Raw genomic sequence first — 19,146 nt, forward strand, 5'->3', positions numbered from 1 at the left:
ATATTTAACCTTGTTTTCCTTTCGTTCTCCCTAGGATATTAATGTATGTATTCTTGAAAACTACCCTGAATGTTCCAATCCCAGGTTATTTTACATCATACCGTATTTCTGTGGACAGCATCCAAGATGCAGGTAAATGTATATCACACATACCTGATTCTGTACAGCAATAGACATTGAACACTTGCCAATACTTACCACACAGAGTGGTATCAGAGACACAACAGTTGTTCCGTATTGTAAATATAAGGGAAAACATGGCTCATGTGTCAGTGTGTGGTAAAAGCATGTCTTTATTATGAAATAATATATATAAGGGAATTGTTCAGTGGAGGGTGTAAATTTTGCATTATTATTTTTGTTTGAGTACACACTCTCTATAATTACAGGTTTCAGAGTAACAGCCGTGTTAGTCTGTCTTCGCAAAAAGAAAAGGAGTACTTGTGGCACCTTAGAGACTATAATTATAGCTTTGTGTGCATATCAGAAATGTGAAATAACACAAAATAAAATGAAAAAGAACATAAACTACATAAAATGATGATTTAATCTTCAGTGGCAGCTCCTGCAGCTTCTGTCCAATGGGGATATGATGGAGGGGTGGCTGGCCCAAATCTAAGCGGTGCTATGACCCTATGTACCAGATTGCACTGCAGAGAGCTGGGCCCAGCCCTGCAGGACAGGAGCCTCCACTGTGGGGTGAGTGCAGGGTGATCAACCCCACCCAGGGCCTCCCACCTCCATCCCACAGGGGTAGAATGCAGTCCACCCACCCCAAGGCTTCCCTCAGAGCAAGACCTTCAACCCCGCCTTTCTTTCATAAGGTCATATTCTGCAGCAGTGACCAACTTTTTCAGCCAGAGGGTCAAATATACTATTTCAAAATGATCTAAGGGCCACTATCAATAATTTGGGGCAGATTCTTTGTCCCATGCCACTCCCTTTGCACTGCTCAGTCCCCAGCAGACATACAGCCTCATAAGAAAAGCCTATGCCCCCACTTCTTGTAGCCCCTTGGACAGGACATGTGTCAGATTGGGAAGGGGGAATGGTTCAGGTGGGGTACACTCCCACTGTCCCTTAGATAGCATATGGTCCCTATGGAATTGTTGCCAGCTTGTGTAAGTTAGAGCAGCTCCTGGGCTGATTTACCCTGCACCTGAGCTAGGATAGAAAAAGAAAGAGTCAGAACCAGTTGTTGGATCTCTTCTTATCTTCCTTTTCCCCTGCCCTAGAATGCCTTTCATAACTGAGAAGGTTGGACACCACTGCTGCAGAATATGTGCTTATGAAAGGAAGGAGCGCTCTGACTGCAGGAAATGCAAGTTAATGTTACAAAGAATTATGGGACATACCCTCAACTGATGTAAATCATTGGAGTCAATGGGCCTACATCCCTTTATACCAGCTAGTATGGACCTGTAGGTAAATCTGCAGGCCAACAGTAATATCGATCATTTCAGAAAGTGTAAGTGGTGGTGAAAACTTTCCACTCTGAAAGGAGCCAAAAAGTATTATGGGTGGGCGCTATTAAAAGCATGATACTATCACGCTGCAGTCACTGCAATACCACGACGTGCGGCTGATAATTTTAATAGCGCCCACTGTCTAGACCATGAGAAAAGTGTAGAAAAATATAAAAACATAGTCTTAACAATGAATGGAAAGAATAAAAATAGGCAAAGTCTCTGTAAAGAAAAGGAAGACCACATAAGCTACCTTTCTGTAGGAAGCAATAAGCTCTGCTTTACATTATCAAAATAACTTTTTTGTCACATGCTGTAAATTTTCTGAGCTGATACTGTTTTATGGGTGAGAGGTTTGGAACCTCTCAGTGAAAGCTGTGTAGAGAATTTAGTACTACTATACTGTATCTAACTTAAACATAAAATAGTCACATTTTTACAAGCTAACCTGCTTCTATATGATTCATAATGAGCTTTGGAAGCCACATAGACCTTTCCATCCTTCCATTTTCTTTCCAGATCTTTTTCCATCTGATCATAACTCCAATAAGCATGATATCACAAAGCCTGCTTGCAAATCTATGAAAAAACTTATACACCGGACCCGTGCTAGAACATGGGATCCATACGCGGTACCGTGTTATAACGGGGGCCACATGACCATGGATTCCAATTTAAATATTTAAATTTAGGATCCATTGCCGCTACCGCGCTATATGCGAATCCGCGCTATGGCGACACACGATCTAGCAAGGCTCCACTGTATGAGCATATTTGAATCAGGGAACCAAGATGCTTTCTTAACTTCATATCGGTTTCTCCATGGGGATCTGTGTGAGGTTTTCCCCGCTGCTCTTTCCACCATAATTTTTTTTCTAGCAATCGTGCTCATTTGAATTTCCAAAGCAAACACACCATTTGAAGACTTTTTTTTTTTTTAATCCATAAAGGGAGCCTGGGGAATGGGCCCTTGAAAGAGCAAAACTGAACGTGAATGAAAATTTCCTGCTTGTGGGGATTCTGGAAGAGCTAGAGGACGTGCTGCTTTTACTGGAAAGATTCTTACCTCATTATTTCAAGGATGTGCTCAGCATCTACAAAAACCCAGGTAACTTTCCTGTTTCAAGATCACTCCTTATAGAAACTGTTGCAAGATGCCCAGAGCTGTTCAAAGGTTAGGTGTTGTCTCCTAGCCTCTCAATAAAAAGAGGATTCCCCTTTTAGGGGAGAGGATTTGAATGGAAGGGGTGAGCCTTTATGCTTTTATCTCTTAGATGCAGAAGAATATGAAGTTGACAGTTTTGCTTATCCTCCACTAAATGTGGTCATAGTGAGGCAAAGCAAAAGCACGTCATTTAAATTAGCTGCTTGTAATAAGACAGATAATGCAGCTATTTAAAAAAATAGTGTAGTTGTTAATTTGCTGTCATATCCTATGCAGTCATGGAGCTATTCGTAATAATAATAAAAAAATAACAAGAAGGAAGAGAATTGTATGTTTGTGAGAGCAGCTCCTGTCTTTGGGCCAGATGCTCTTTCTGGTTTATGGAGAGTGGAAAGGAGTGGGGTAGGACAAGGGTGTTAGAGCAGCAGGAAAGGAGACAGGGAGCAAGATGCTTTCTTAACTCTGTGTACATTTCCCAGTGGGGATCTGTATGAGGTTTTCCCCACTGCTACTTCCTCCTTAAATTTTCCCTTCTGTAGTTTTCCCCAGTCAAAGGGAGTAGTGTGTAGCATTGTTGAGATACAATGCCTTCTGAAGGAAGGGGGCGGGGAAAGCTGGCAAGCAACACAGAGGGTCTTGCTTTTCATAGTGATGCCACTGAGATCTACAGAGGTGAGGTCAGATTCACCCAGATATCCTTGAGCTCCTTACCACCTCCCTTCTTTGTGTGGCAGCGACCCTCTGCCTCATGAGGGAACATGGTCCAGCTCTGAAGGTTCATATCTGGGGAGATCTTGGTACGTGGTTTCCTCTCCCGTGTCTTGCTATGTGAGAGCAGAATTTGCCCCTTTCTTTCCTGCACAGATACTGTAGGATAATGCCATTTACTACAGAAATCTCTGAGCATCCGTCTCTTTTGACAGTGTTCTTCATGCTGAATTAAATTTCATTTCCTTTTTATTTTTTAACTATATGTGTTAACACTGAAGAATGAGTGAGCAGGAACCAGGACCAGCTCCAGGCACCAGCAAAGCAAGCACGTGCTTGGGGCGGCACAATTCCAGTGGGCGGAGTTCCAGCCACCCTTTTTTTTTGCTTGAGGAGGTGTTCTCTCAGAGCTTGGGGCGGCAAAAAACCTAGAGCTGGTCCTGGCAGGAACGTCCTTGTTAATACCCTGCTTCTCTTCTCTACTCCTTGCGTACACAGATGTTTTGTTTTCACTGTATTTATTTTTAAATTGTGAGTAAGTTTGATGCTCATGAATATAAGGGCTAATAGAACCAGACAGAGCTAAGAATATTGTAGGTAAATTCCATGTAAGAGTTCTTAGGCAGCTCTCCTCAGTGCACCTTAGTGCTGATTTAAAACACCCTTTGCTGTTCCATTCCTTAAGAGGCTTCATGAACAGCACTGATATTACTATCATGACAAATTACCTGGTTGTGAAAGCAACAGATGTCCAGAACTGCCTATGAAAGGACTACAAAATGATTTTCTATTTGTGACTTGAGCAAGGACTTAAAATTAGATCTTCACAGTTGATGGATTAGTGCACTAATCTGCTACGTCACCTAATGTTTTAAGGGGTTTTACCTTGGCTATCTTGCAGCTTTTTGAAGATAAAGGATGAATGGTGGGAAAATGTCATCAGCTGAATATACTGAGATAAGAACAACCAGTAATCACCTAGTCACGGAACTTTCTGTAACCATAAACTCCCAACTCACTGCATTTCGCAATTTGTGAGATTGGTTAGCTAGCTATCAACACTTGTGTTAAGTTCTGAAGCCAAGGATAGTCAAATGAGAGCAGTCTTTGTTAGTCACAGGTGAAGATAGATTAGGAAGTCAGTTAGGGAAATGTTAGTTTCACTTGATACAATGAATTAAGGGCACGGGGTTAAGTCATTTATTAACTTGATTTTATTCAAATTAGTATAAGCTCACATTCCATTCAAGTTAATATTCAGATTGGTGTACGGGGCAGGGACCCAAGCCAGGGGAGGCTGGGAAGTCACATAATTTGATGAAAAGACCACTGGGTAATTTTCTAAAATCAGAGAGAGAATCTGGAAAATCTTCCTGATTTTAGAAAATTACGTATTCATAGTGGTCTGGGGGAGGCCTGCTAGCTGAGTGTGCACTAGCAAGGGCTCTACCCTCCTGTCATTTGATCCTTGTGAGTTAAGGAGCGGGCAGGGCTGACCTCAGAGAGAAGGCTTAAAAGTCAGACACTAAGGGTACATCTGCACAGGGATAAAATACCCACAGCTGGCCACGGTCAGCTGACTTGGGCTGGAGCTCCAGGCTGAAAAATTGCTGTGTAGATGTTCGGGCTTGGGCTGCAGCCCAAGCTCTGGGACCTTCCCACCTCACAGGGTCCCAGAGCTCAGACTTCAGGTTTTCAGACCAGAGCACGAGTCTGCTGACCTGGGCCAGTCACAGGGTTTTTTATCCCTTTATAGATGTACGCTAAGGGGCCAGAAGGAGCTAGTGAACAGGGGACAGCAAACAGGGAAGTTTGGGATAGAGCTCCTCTGGTGAAGGAGGAGCAAGTACTAATTCTTGGAGTGAACGTGCCTGCTTGTCTGTCTGTTTTTCCTTTTGGCTTGCTTGAAGTTTAGTGTGGTCTCTTTGGGGATTGTGTATCTGGGGACTGTGTGGGAATAGGGACCAGAGGCCTGCTAGCCAAGTGTGCACTTGCAAGGCTCTCCCCTCCTGTCCTTTGATCCTTGATCACCCTTCCCAGGTATGTTAAGGAGGGTCAGGACTGACCTAGAAGAGAAGGGCTTTAAAGCCAGATGCCAAGCAATCAAGGGGAGCTAGCAAAGAGGGGAGTTTGTAGGAAGGAGAAAGAATAAAATCACCATGATTCAGAAAGGCAGCATAGCCAATGCCAACACTGCTGCTGGCTCCTCCACCTGCTCCTGTGTCCGAGCAGAGAACCTTGACCACGGATCCCTCTACTCAGGTCCTGGTGTGGATTTGAACAGACTGTAGCCTGCGTTTCCCATCATAAAATCCAGGCTGGGTAAACCATCCCGTGTTAGAGTGCCTACTGGTAGAATCTCTCAGGAAGCAGGTGGGAGAGCTACAGGAGGAGGTGGCTAGGCTGAGGAGCACCTGTACACACAAGGAATTAATTGAAATATGCATATGGAGATGTCCAAGGTTGAGAAGAAATCCAGCTGGTAAAGACTGCAGTAGCACCACCAGGGAGGAGGAAATGGCTGCTTCACAGGGAGGAAACTGGATGATGGCTATGTCTGGCAGCAGGCAGTGCTCCACATAGACTACCAACCCGTTGCCCATAGAGATTTAAAAAACAGGCTGCTGGCCTGGCAATGAGGGATGAGGAATCTCCCCAAAGGGGAGTAACATGGCTGCTCCTCCTCCACAAGGCTTGGAAGATCACGGCCACCACTCCCAAGAGGAAACGAAAGGTGATGGTGGTCAGCGACTTCCTTCTAAGGGAGACGGAAGCACCCATCTGCCGGCCTGACAAGTCATCCCGGGAAGTGTGCTGCTTGCTGGGCCAATGTACGAGATATTACAGAAGGATTGCTGAGGATCATCCTGCTCTCTGCCCCATACTGCTCATCCATGTGGACACTAGTGCTACTACCAGATATGACCATGAGCAGATGAGAAGTGACTTCAGGGCTCTGGGAGGAGGGTGAAAGAGTGAAGGTGCAGGTGGTGTTCGCATCAGTCCTTTCAGTCAGGCAGAGACAGACATATCCTGAAAGTGAATGCATGCAGGAGGGCTACAGCTTCCTTGACCATCGGATGCTGTTCCAAGAGGGACTGCTGAGCAGAGATGGGGTCCACCTATTAAGAAAGGGGAAGAGCTCCTTCAGATATGGATGGGCTGACCTAGTGAGGCAGGCATAAAACTGAGTTCAATGGGGGTCAAAGGGGACAAAAGCCCACAGGTAAGTCTAAAACATGGACCTGGGTGAAGGGTCAGAATCTGGGGGAAACATGGGCAATCACAACAGGGGGCAAAAGAGAGATGAGGGAATATAGAGATGTCTGTATACTAATGCAAGTGTAGGGAACAACAGGTACAACTAGAAATACTAGTGAATAATCATAGTTATGACATAATTGGCATACAGAGACACTGTATGATAATTTACATTACTGGAAAATTGGTATAGATTGGAACAGCTTATCAGGAAGGACAGGCAGGGAAGAAAAGGGAGAAGGTGTTGCCTTGTATATCAAAGATGTTTATGCTTGCACTGAGGTTGAGATAGAAATGGAAGGCAGACCCGTTGGAAGTCTCTGGGTAAGGATAAAAGGGGTAAAAAACCAAAGGTGATGATTTGATAGGGGGTCTACTATAGACCACCTAACCAGGAAGAAAAGGTTGAGGGTTTTTTTTTTAAACTACGAAGAACAGGTTTGGTGGTGATGCAGAACTTCAACTACCTAGACATCTATTGGGAAAATAATACAGCAGACACAGATTATCCAGCAAGTTCTCGGAATGCACTGGAGACAGTTTTTTATAACAGGAGTTGGACAGAGTGACTAGGGGAGAGGTTGTTCTAGATTTGATTCTGACAGATAAGCAGGAACTGGCTGAGAATGTGAAGGTGGAAGGCAACTTGGGTGAAAGTGATCATGAAATGGTAGGATTTTTGATTCTAAGGAGTGGTAGGAGGAAAAATGGCAGAATAAAGACAGTGCACTCAAGAAGGCAGATGTTAGCAAACTCAAAGAATTGTAGGCAAGATCCCATGGGGAGCAAGTCGAAGGGAAAAGAGAGTCCAGGAGAGCTGGCAGCTTTTTAAAGAGACATTATTAAGGGCACAAGAGCAAACTATCCCAACATGTACAAAAGTGTGGTAAGAGACCACTCTGGCTTAACCAAGAGATCTTCAATCACCTGAAACAAAAAAGAGTTATACAAAAAGTGGAAACTAGGTCAGATTACAAAAGATGAACATAAAAGAACACAAGCATGTAGAGATAAAATTAGAAAGGCCAAGGCACAATCAAGATTAAATTAGCTAGGGGCATAAAGGGTAACAAGAAAATATTTTACAAATTCATTAGAAGCAAGAGGAAGACCAAGGATAGGGTAGGTCCGTTACTCAGTGAGAAGGGAAAGACAATAACAGAAAACGCAGCAACAGCCCAAATGTTAAATGCCTTCTTTGTTTCACCTTTCACCAAAAGGTTAGCAGTGATTGGATGACTAACATAGTGAACTTCAGTGTAAATGGGATAGGATCTGAGACTAAGGCCATGTCTCCACTACATGGTTGTCAACTTAAGTTATGTTGACAACCCTAAACCGCTGTATTTGCATCACTTGTGCATGTTCACACAACGTTACCCCAGAATTTGACATTCCTACATGTACCCTAGAATTTGACAGTACTGCAGTCAGCAATTTTGAATTTTCAGCCACTGCCAGCTGAAAACTAAAGATCACACAGCTAGGAAAATCTTAGGCCCTGAGAGGCACATTTGTACTTTGCTATCAAAATGGGAGAATGGGATAAGAAGTGAATTTATTGTGAGAATAGAAGGAATGTTTGGGCAGCCGACCTTGGTCGTATGAGCCCTGACACCTTTGACATGTAAGTTTTATTATTATGACTAGAAATGTTATGATTATAAGAGATTATGAGTAGTTTTGCTGAAAGTAGGAGAATTGGTGACCCATTAAGAGTCACCATGGTGACCCACTAGGAGTCACAATAGGTTATGTGCTTTGTTTGAAATTAGCTATAAAAGATTAGGCGAAAGAATTTGCTTTGGAGCAGTCGAGGAAGCTTTCTTTGGGCAAGGATATGATATCCCAGTGGCAAGACCAAAGGTGGGGCCCCCCTGAAGCCTGTCTGCTGATCCCTCAGAACCGTTTCAGACTTTCTGGGTAACAATAAATGTTTTGAAATGCTTTAACCCTACTGTGACAGCGTGTGTGTGTGTATTCTTGAGATCTAATAAAAAGAACAGTTTTAGATGAAAGCACTCCTGCTTGTGCCAATTATTTGTCAGACGGATGAGCTGTGCCCCCATTAATTTATTCCTGAGACCACCTGGAGAGAACAGTAAAGTTAACACTGCTTTGGGTCCTGAAAACCCTGGGTAACAAATGCTCCTTGTGTTGGCAGAGTGCATCCACAGCTGATGCTCTAGCACCGACAGAGAGAGGGTAGGGTAGGGGTAGCTATCCCACTGCGCAAATCACCACCTCCTGCTGCTAGGAGTTCTGGGAATGGATTACAATGCATCATGAGGTGGGCTCACCATCCCATGATACAGTTTTCTCTGTCCCATCATTCCATGAGCTTCTGTCCATATTTTGTGTCATTGTTCAACTTCTTCTGCAAACTGTGCGCCCGCCATCTCTGCCTGAAAGCATGGATCCTGTACTGCTTACCAGTCACCAGTCTTGTAATGAGCATTATGAACACCATGTGGCTGATCCTGCAGTATTTCATGAACTGTGAATCTGAAAATGAATCTGTGGTGCCCACCCTGCTGTGTGCCATGGAAAGAAACAATTCAAGATTGATGTTGGAATTCACGGTGCAGCCGCACAAAGTGGATTTTCACTATTGGGTTCAGGAAACAAGCACTGAGTGGAGGGATTGGAATGTGATGCAGGTGTGGGATAACAGGCAGTGGCTGCAGAATTTTCGGATGCGCTAAGCCACCTTCCTGGAGCTGCGTGCAGAGCTCTGCCCTTCCCTCCAGAACAAGGACACCAAAATGAGAGTTTCCCTCACGATGGAAAAGCAAGTGGTGATCGTTGTGTGGAAGCTGGCAACTCCAGGATGCTACCGGTCAGTCATGAATCAGTTTGGAGTTCAGACGTCCACCACAGGGGTTGGGGTTGTGCAAATGTGCAGGGCCATTAATTGCCTCCTGCTGTGAAGGACTGTGACTCTGGGTAATGTGTGGGAAATAGCGGCTGGCTTTTCAGTAATGGGATTCCCTAACTGTGGTGGGAAGATAGATGGCACGCATATCCCCATTTTGGCCCGAGGCCATCTTGTGACAAAGTTCAGTATATCAACAGAAAGGGCTACCTCTCTATGGTATTGCATGTGCTGGTGGAGCACCAGGGTAGTTTCCCTGACATCAGCATGAAGCGGTCATGGAAGGTGCATGATGCATGCATCTTCAGGAACACTAGCCTGTACAGAAAGCTGCAAGCAGGGACTTTCTTTCCAGACCAGAAGATTCCAATGGGGGATGTTGAAATGCACCTGGTGATCCTGGGAGACCCAGTGTATCCCTTACTCGCATGGCTCATGAAGCCTTACACCGGAAACCTTGACAGCAGCAAGGAGTGCTTCAACAATAGGCTGAGCAGGTGCAAAATGATCATTGAATATGCTTTTGGCAGATTAAAGGGTCAATGGAAGCCTTTATGGAAGGTTAGACCTCAATGAGGAAAATATTCCCACAGTCATAGCAGCCTGCTGTGCTCTGCATAACATTGGTGAAGCCAAGGGGGAAAAGTTTCCCCAGGAGTGAAGCACTGAGGTAGATTGCCTGGTGGCTGATTTTGAGCAGCCAGATACCAGGGCTATTAGAGGGGCTCAGTGGGGGGGCTATTTGAAACAGGAAGGCTTTGAAGCAGCATTTGGACAATGAGCCCCAGTAATGTGTCTTTCTGTAATGCATTCAGCCAGATATTGTTTACTTGCCCCTTTGAATGACCCTTGTAATGGTTGCTACATGAGAGTTAACTGTAGTACGCAAATGTGCCGATTGCCACTGTGTATGAATTTCTGCAGCAACCACCATGTGTAGGACACAAAGATTTGTCGTAGTTCTAAGACTAATTTTTTATTAATCAGCAATACCCAGATTTCCATATATTACAAGGGACATGACACTGAGGAGCACTCTCTCAAATGAGGCTCTCACAGCTTTGTGCAAGTCCAGCTGTCATTATGGAACATGTCACTAGGAGTGGAGTGTAGGGGTACTGCAACGGGCCAGGAACATGCTTGTAGGTATGAAAAAGTTTCATAGGTTGGATCAGAGCTGCGACTGCACGGCCTTCTCTCCCCACAGACCCAACAACTCCTATGTACACCAGGCAGAAGCACGTTTGGAAAGCCAACCTGGTCAGCTAGGAAGATGCTATGTGAACTCTCCATGCCAAGCAAACAAGAAGAGGAATTTCAAAAATTCTTAGGGCTTTAAATGGGGGAGGGGAGGGTGCATGCCTGTGTACCTGGCTGAAGTTGATGGGGGGGGGGTTCCAGCAGTCCTGAGAGAGAGAGCATCACTGCCCAACACTGAGAGTCCAGGCTGTGGGCTCCCTGCTCCACATGGAGCTCTCAGCTCCCCACTCCACAGGGAGCTCCCTCCCATGGGGAGTGGGGAGCTTAGAGGAATGGCTCCAGGTTGGAGCTCTGCAGGGAGCTGAGAACCTGGGCAGTAGCTAAGCTCGCATGTGGGAGCTCAGTGCCGAGCTGAGAGCCCGGTTTCTGAGCCCCCTACCCTGCCCCTCTTAAATCGGTGCAAGCGCTCCTGCTGAGGACACATACCACTAACAGAAGGAGGGTAATGTGGACATGAAAAACCACAGTAATTACTGTGGTGGCTGTAAGTCGACCTAACATAGGTTGATTTAATTATGTAGTGTCGACATGGACTTAGTCCTGCCTCAGTGCAGAGGACTGGACTAGACCTATTGAGGCCCCTTTCAGTCCTACATTTCTATGATTCTATGAATCAATGCATTTTCTGGGAGCCCTTACCAAGTGTTTTCCCTGTCCAGAACTGCCAACTTTTGGGACTACACTGGCTAGCTCCTGATCTCCAGGCAGAGTGGAGGTTATAAGTGCCTTATAGTACTGCATCCCCCCATCCAGGTGAACTTCCTGCCATCAAGACGATGCTTATGGGAACCTGGAGTGAATTGAGTCCTATACGTTTTTCTTTCCTATTTATTCTTCTATCTGGACTATGCAAATTTTAATCAACTTCTCCCTTCTGCCTTTCCCAACAGTATAACCTATTTCCTGATATAACATTTGCAATCATTAAATTTACTCAAGTTGATCAAACTGTTACTTTGTTTTTTATTGTATAAGCAATGTCAGGATGAGCTCCACCCTGACATCTGGTGGTGAGGTGTGGCAAGTTGTGGAAAAGAACTTCAGGGGCCGATCTCATTTGCATAGGCACACCCACCCCGCCTAGAATGAGGCCATAGCTGCCCAAATGGTCACTTTGGCTGCTGTGGGATCCCCAGTGTCTCTGTTATTGGGGCAGGAAGAATAAATTATTACCCTGATTATGGGAACTGTGCTTGGAACTGTACTTGGCCTTTTGTTATGATGGAGGGACTCACCATCAACTAAGTAGCACTCACTAGGCAAGGGGCATGGGTTTTAAAAATTAAACTCTGTGAATTGAGAGAGGCTGGGGACAAGTATTAATACTTGGTGGCATGGGCCCCTTGGTGAGGGCCTTACATGCTAATTGCACTTCCTCCTCTCTCCACTGTGGAATATCAGAGCTGATTTTGATTCCATTAGGAGTCTAGTTACAGGCTGCTGAGCTCACTTTGGGCTAATGGTGCACCAGCACTGAGGCTCCCCTACTACAAGCTGAAATCACCAAAGAGCTGAACTGACTAAGAGCTGAAATCACGGAGCGTTGTGTTAAGTAGTGGGGGAGCCTGAAGATATATTGTGGAGCAGTTTGCAGGCTGGCTGGAGTGCCTTGTGGACAGGCTGGTGGAGCAGTTCGTAGGACGGTGGGAGCTGCTGGTGGGACGCGGAGCAGTTTGTGGACTGGCTGGTGGAGCAGTTCATGGGATGGTGGCAGCTGCTTGTGGGCCGCGGAGTGGAGCTGAGCGAAGGAGTTCGTGGGGCGGCTGGCGGAGTGGAGCGAAGGCCTATGGAGCTGTGGGGCGGTCAGCTTCAGATCATGTAAGGTGCCTCTTACCCCCGTCCCATCTCCACCCAGGTTGGGAGGTAAAGCTCCGCAGATAAACTTTCGAACTCTGGGGCTGCCCTGACCAGGGACAGAGACTTTTGGGTCATTGGACTTTTGGGACTTCGGGTGATTTGGGGTTGCTGGACTCAAGAACCAAAGGGAAAGGACATGCCCCAATTTGCTTGGGGTGGGTTTTTTTGCTCACGGGTTGTGTTATGAATCCTGTTGGTGGTGGTTCCCCAACATAATGCCACATTGTTTCTCTCTGTTATTAAAAGGCTTTTTGCTACACTCAGACTATGTGCTTGCGAGAGGGGAAGTATTGCCTCTTGGAGACGCCCAGCGGGGGTGGTATATATTTGTCCCAGGTCACTGGGTGGGGGCTCGAGCCGGTTTGCATTGTGTTATTGGAATGGATCCCCTAGATATTGAACCCGGCCCTTGTTGCTGCCAACTCTGACGGGCAGAAGGGTTACAATTGGTTGTAGTTGTTCTGACTAAACACCAAAGACCAAACACCTTGCCTTCAGAAATCATCCAGTACATGTGTTAAAATAGCAAAATATAATGGCTAGAGCACTATCATGCTAAGTTTCTACACCCATTCTCTAATTTGCCGTGATAGAAGAGTTCCATTATTCATCCATGTATAATGACAGAGGTGCCAACTTAATGGGATATGATTGTGGGTATTTTTCTCAGTAACACTAGTGATATTTTGTTCTGAAATTAATTTATGTAAGCTGGGAGGAGGGTAATGCAAAGATTTTTTTTTAGAACAAAACATTATTAAACTCTTCAATCACTGTTATTCACAAACTATGCAGTGTTTGAGATTTTAAATTCAATTAGCTTGGTTTACTAGCTACTGTGCATATAGTCTATGTAGACTTCTTCTTTTTAACTGCATTAAACTCGCAGTTCTGAAATGCATGCCAGCATATTTTTCAAATTTTTGGGGTCTAAAAACAATAATAAATCTGCACCACAGAAAATGTTAGCAGTAGAGAACATCAGGAAAATTAGTTTTTTAGCACGTGAATAAACATGTCAATCTTTGTTAATCCATATGCCTAATATTTTAAGCATTATACATCTTTATGATACTGTACAATGAAATGCTAGTGTTTTATATAGTGGTTAAGTTTCATTAGTAACATTGTTTTCATCCTCCAGAATGCTTTAAAGCTGTATGTTTGCTTTCTGGGTTTTTTCAATTCTTTCTTTTGGTTTAATTTTTTTCTTAATGGTAGCATCAGATAAAATGCAGTAGAATGGCAATTTTTTGCCCAACTTGCCCAAAAGTGTCCTTGCCCCAAATTAATAAGGTGTCTCTTGCCAGCTGGAGGACAGTGAAAGGCTATGAGGCTGACTGCTGGAAGAAATAACTCTTTCTCCTGATTTCAGACTTCCACTTTTTATCCCTGAAATGACTCCTGAACCTGGGTCTCTTAGATTTGTTGCTTTATCTGAGAAAAGTGCGGCTCAGGATCTCTGCTGTTCTCTCTGTGAATACTTGAAATGAGAATCACTTGACACAGCTGTAAACATTATACCGGCCCTGGATACCTACATTTTTGTTAAAATGTTCATGGCATTGGTGAAGTCACACACAGCTTTGTCCCCTGCTTACAACACCTGTCCTCCACACACAAGCTCCAACCCTTAAACACCTACCTGGTCATTTGTAAGGAACTGAATCCTCCTTAGTGCTCGCAAATATGTCAGTGTTTCCTTCCTGAACCAGATAGATATTTTGAAGCAGGGAAGAGGATCCTACTCTCCCTGCTGTTTACACTTATTTCATCTTCACCTGCACAAGGATGTACTGGGTTGACTGAGTCTTCCAGTTGAGCAGCATTGGATGTGGCCTCTCTGGAGTCTGTCATTGCAACTCTTGGTTTGATAGGAGGGGTTTAAAAAGACTAGTGTGTAGTTCATCCTTCCTTTAGGCACCAGATAGCACAGCCTTTCAAGGTTGGAGGAGCTAGGGAGTGAATTGGAACACAAATTGATAGAACATGGGGTCAACCATCGGCATAATATTTTCCAGATATCTGCTTTGTGATAAGGGTCCATACCTATTTGAGGGGTGCAATACACAGAGAGAATACAGGGGGATTCACATAGCAGATTTTTTCATGAGAGAATAAAAAAGCTCGTGTGCAAACGCAGCGTGTCTCATAAGTGAGCTATTACATCGCTCTTCTTGGCTAACTGCGATCATGTAACAAACATATTCTGTCTTCCCCCACCCCACCTCCTGTTCCTTAGGAGGTGGAGTGGGGGGAGATGCAATATGGAAGTGCTTTGAACGTGTGGGAAACAAGTGATAATGTCAGTTTACTAAACTCTAATTCTATAGCACTAGAATTTTCTACTCCTTTGCCTTTTTTTCCCCCCATCTTTTAAGCAGAGATATGCTCAATCCCAAAGCCTTGGATTGGAACACTTCAGAATTTTGGGAAAATGTGACTTTGTATCCATACTTCCCAGCTGGTCCCTTCCTATCTAGTGAGTTTAAACCAAACCCCTTCGTGAAAGTTCTGATCTAAACCTAAACCCGGATTGAGAATCATTGTACATGTAAGCCTTCTTGCTGCTCCTTATTTTCTCACAGTTTTAGGAGCCCAACTGAAGGAGAACCGTGGCCAGAGTTACACTAGCTCTGCTGGTTATGGAAATGGCTTGTGACCCTTACATCCGTTACTTTGACTAATTGCCCGCTGCCTTTGAAAGGAGATGGTGATTGCAGGTTCTTTTTACACATACAGTCTTGGGTTTAAAAAGCAAATGAAAAACAGGGAAGATATTCACAAAGCAGAGAAAAGCACAGGGTTTTACTCTGCCTTTTTATTGCATGCAGTATGCCAGAAAAGGTGAAAATTAATAACATCTAATGTAAAAGAATAGGCAATAAAAACCGCTGTTATCGCCTCAGAAACAACACTAATCCCTTCACCTTTCTATAGAAGCTCATAAATGTTGTCAGCTTTAGCATCAAAAGCCATAAAAAAAAAATTCCTCAGTACTAGAAATTTATTTTTCTGTCCATTGAAAGTTAGTTATAGCTGTAGCAATGCAGAAATTTTAATATGGAGCAAGAAAATGTTATTAGGTTTTTTAAACAGTTATTTTTATTGCATGTAGTGAAATGACTCATGCTGTCAAGTGGAGCAAAATTTACTATCAGAGGAAAGTGTAAGAAGTCTGTGTATTCTTGGAAATTACAGTGCAAGATACATGCAAATGAGATCACACTTCCTAAAAGTTCTTACAGGTACACTATCAATGTATAAAAGTCACATTCAAGAAGAATATGTTTTTATCTAGTTTACTAATAACCATTCAAGTAACAAAAACATTTTAGTATCAGAGGGGTAGCCGTGTTAGTCTGGATCTGTAAAAGCAGCAAAGAGTCCTGTGGCACCTTATAGACTAACAGATGTATTGGAGCATAAGCTTTTGTGGGTGCATCTGAAGAAGTGGATATTCACCCACGAAAGCTTATGCTCCAATGCATCTGTTAGTCTATAAAAAAAAACATTTTAAAGATCATTTTAATCAATTATGCTCATGTTCCTTAGCTTTTTGCACTTCAGACATCTTGGATTCTAACTTTTTCCAGGACTTACCTTTTTTTCTTTTACCCAGTAGGAAATGTGAAAGAGGGAGATGCTGCCATCTCTCTTTACTATAGGGCTGTGGATGAGTGATGAAGGTGCTAATGCTTCTTTCTGCAGCTACCTGCATCTGCCCAAGTACTATACTGCAGGTTGTGTTGCCCACCTCCCCAGAGTGGGGCAGTTGGAAGGGTGATGTGCATAGTGATGATTCTACCAGTGGAAGAAGAGCTCCTCATTGCCTCTGAGGTGACCAGGTCAAAACAGATTTCCTAATGTATGGAGGATGCTCAGACATTTGTTTTCATGTACCTAGGGAATGGAGTGGGGAGAGATCCATTTCCCTTTCTTGCTCCTTTCCTTGGTAATACAGGAGATGTGTATTTCCCTAGAGCCCTTTTGATGTCCTCAGCCTTAAATACTTACATGAATCGTTCCCCTGCCTTGTTCATGAGGGACACCACCGTTCCGGGCAGTAATGGAGTGAACTTCCAGTGACTTGGTGGCAGTACTGCCAGTTTCTTTTGGGGGAGTTGATGAAGCCAAGAGTGAAATCCAAAGAGAGCAAAGTGGTGTGGGGGGAGAGTCCACCTTGGCTTCTTTCCTCCCTCAAAGAGGATGGAGTGGATGTGTGTGCAGATAATGCTGCCAAGAGCAAGAAGAAGAAGTTGGAAAAGAGCCATTGTTTTTTGTTTAAAGTTATCCTTTTTTCTTTTCTCAAATAGTTTGCCCAATGATCAGTTTACGTTTTAAAATCTATCTTTGACAAAAAAGAAAACTGCAAATGTAGGTTAGATGTGCAGCTTATAACATTCACCAGGCTTTTCATGGAAATTATATATGCATTGAAATGACCTGTTATAATTAAATGTATTTGCATTCTCGCTTGGAGAAAACACCTTCATGCACCATTTCTCACCAGGGATTAGTACATAAGATAAATGTGCAGGTATTTTTTACATCAAGTTGATTTTAAGTAATACACAGACAAACAAAAAGTTGGAAAAGTTTTCAAAATGTGCTCCCCTCCATATGCTTTTTTACGGTCTCTTGTCCCAAAACCAGCTAATTCAATTAACTTCAACCCTTCCCTAAATAAACAAACTTCTCAAAAGGCAAGAATGATACATCACAAATTCTCTATGGAAGGAACATTTTCCCAAATTTTGGGGGGAGTTGCCCAAAGTTGTGTTTATTATGGGAATGTTTTAACTAGGGCAACTTAACTATAGAAACACTGCTATAATGAGTCCATAGTGTGTTTTCCGTCTGGCAAGTGGAACTGAGTGATTGTGTTCAAGAACTAATATGATTTGTCCAGAAGGTGGTGTAATCTCCCTACTTTTCCAGTGTTTTTAGGGAAGTTGGGCACTCTACCAACTTGCAATAGTGAATGTAGATTTGTATGTATATGCTGTTCAGTGACGAGAAAAGGAGAATATGAAAGCTGAAGGAATTCCCCTTTTCCTCCTTCTCTTGAATCTGTGAGCTTTCAAAATTACGCAGAAGAATGCTAATAGCCACACTAGCTAGAGCAGCTGGCTCATTTTATAAGTCATTGCTTAAATAATGGTGCCTTCTAAAACAAACAGTTTTTAAGCTCTGCGTATAGTGTTCAATCTTTTACCCTAAACCAAATTCACATCTGTGTGTGTGTGTGTGTGTGTGAGAGAGAGAGAGAGAGAGAGAAAGAGATTGGGAAAGCAGGGTGCCCACGCACATCCCCATTCATGCAGTGACATCAATGGGGTTCCGCAATCCACCCACCAAAAAGGTTTTACCTCTAATTGGCTAAATACTAGCAAACACAACATCAAAAACTGCTGGATTATTATTTTAGGTCCTTAGTTTTGGACATGAGATTCTTAGAGTTGAGTCTGAATTCGAACATTGGATCTGAAACCCCTCAAGCTTTGGGGGAAGTTCAGATCCCAGCTCTGGCATCATGGACAGATCTGTAATTTAAAATCTACATTGACTGCATCTGTCAAATTCTCTAGAAGGGAGGGAGCTCTGGTTTTTGTCTTTAGGAAATCTGAATCCCATTGTGGTAAAACTGGGAAGATCTTAAACATGATCTTTAGGGAGGATTTTAACAAACAAACACGTAAGGACCTTGGTCTTGAATCTCTGTTTTGCAATATGGACTCAAAAGATCCTCCAGTCTGGGTTAGATTCATGCTTCTTCACAGACAAACCTGCGTCAACATGTTCTCTAGTGGATGAAGATTAGGGCAGCTCAAAACAGCTGTAATCTTTCTTCAGCTGGGGTGGCTGGAATCAGCTTAGTTCAAAAAGTGGGTGCTGCTCGAAGAGGGAAGATAAAAACTTTGAGGGTGGCAGTAGTGGGAAAATCATCTGCCTTTCCACGGGTGAAGGGATCTCAAGAGATCATCTAGTCCAGCCCTCTGCGTTGAGACATGGCCTAGTAAACCTAGACCATCCCTGACAGGTGTTTGTCCAACCTGTTCTTAAAAACCTGCAGCGATTCCCCAACCTCCCTTTGAAGCCTATCTAACTTAAATCTCTCTTGCTACAGATTAAGCCCACTACTTTTCCTACCTTCAGTGGACATGAAGAACAGTTGATTGCAGTCCTCTCTATTATAGCCCGTAACATACTTGAAGACTGTTATCAGGTCTCCCTTCAGTCTTTTTTTCCAAAGACTAGCCATAGTTAGTTTTTTTAACCTTTCATCATAGGCCAGGTTTTCCACACCTTTTATCATTTTTGTTGCTCTCCTCTAGACCCTCTCCATTTTGTCCATATCTCCTAAAGTGTGGCACGCAGAATTGTACACAATACTCTGGCTGAGGCCTTCCCAGTGCTGAGTAGAGCAGGACAGTTGTCTCCTGTTTCTTATACAACACTCCTGTACATACACTGCAGAATGATATTAGCCTTTTTTTGCATCTGCATCATATTGTTGACTCGTATTCAATTTGTGATTCACTATAACTCCC

General features: G+C 43.6%; 1 protein-coding gene across 3 annotated transcripts in view; it reads left to right on the forward strand.

The window, feature by feature from the left end:
* UST (uronyl 2-sulfotransferase) overlaps positions 1-19,146 on the forward strand; it is a 292,952-nt gene that overhangs the window by 231,898 nt on the left and 41,908 nt on the right. For 2 of the 3 annotated variants that reach the window (XM_073337584.2, XM_073337586.2), the window contains exons 6-7: positions 35-132; positions 2,417-2,574. In XM_073337584.2, coding sequence (XP_073193685.1) covers positions 35-132; positions 2,417-2,574 — 256 coding nt within the window. Of the gene's footprint in view, positions 1-34; positions 133-2,416; positions 2,575-6,031; positions 6,629-19,146 lie in introns of those variants that run through there. The other variant, XM_073337585.2, reaches the window with a different exon arrangement.

This window comes from Lepidochelys kempii, chromosome 3 (genome assembly GCF_965140285.1).
Source record: "Lepidochelys kempii isolate rLepKem1 chromosome 3, rLepKem1.hap1, whole genome shotgun sequence".
NCBI lineage: Eukaryota > Metazoa > Chordata > Testudines > Cheloniidae > Lepidochelys > Lepidochelys kempii.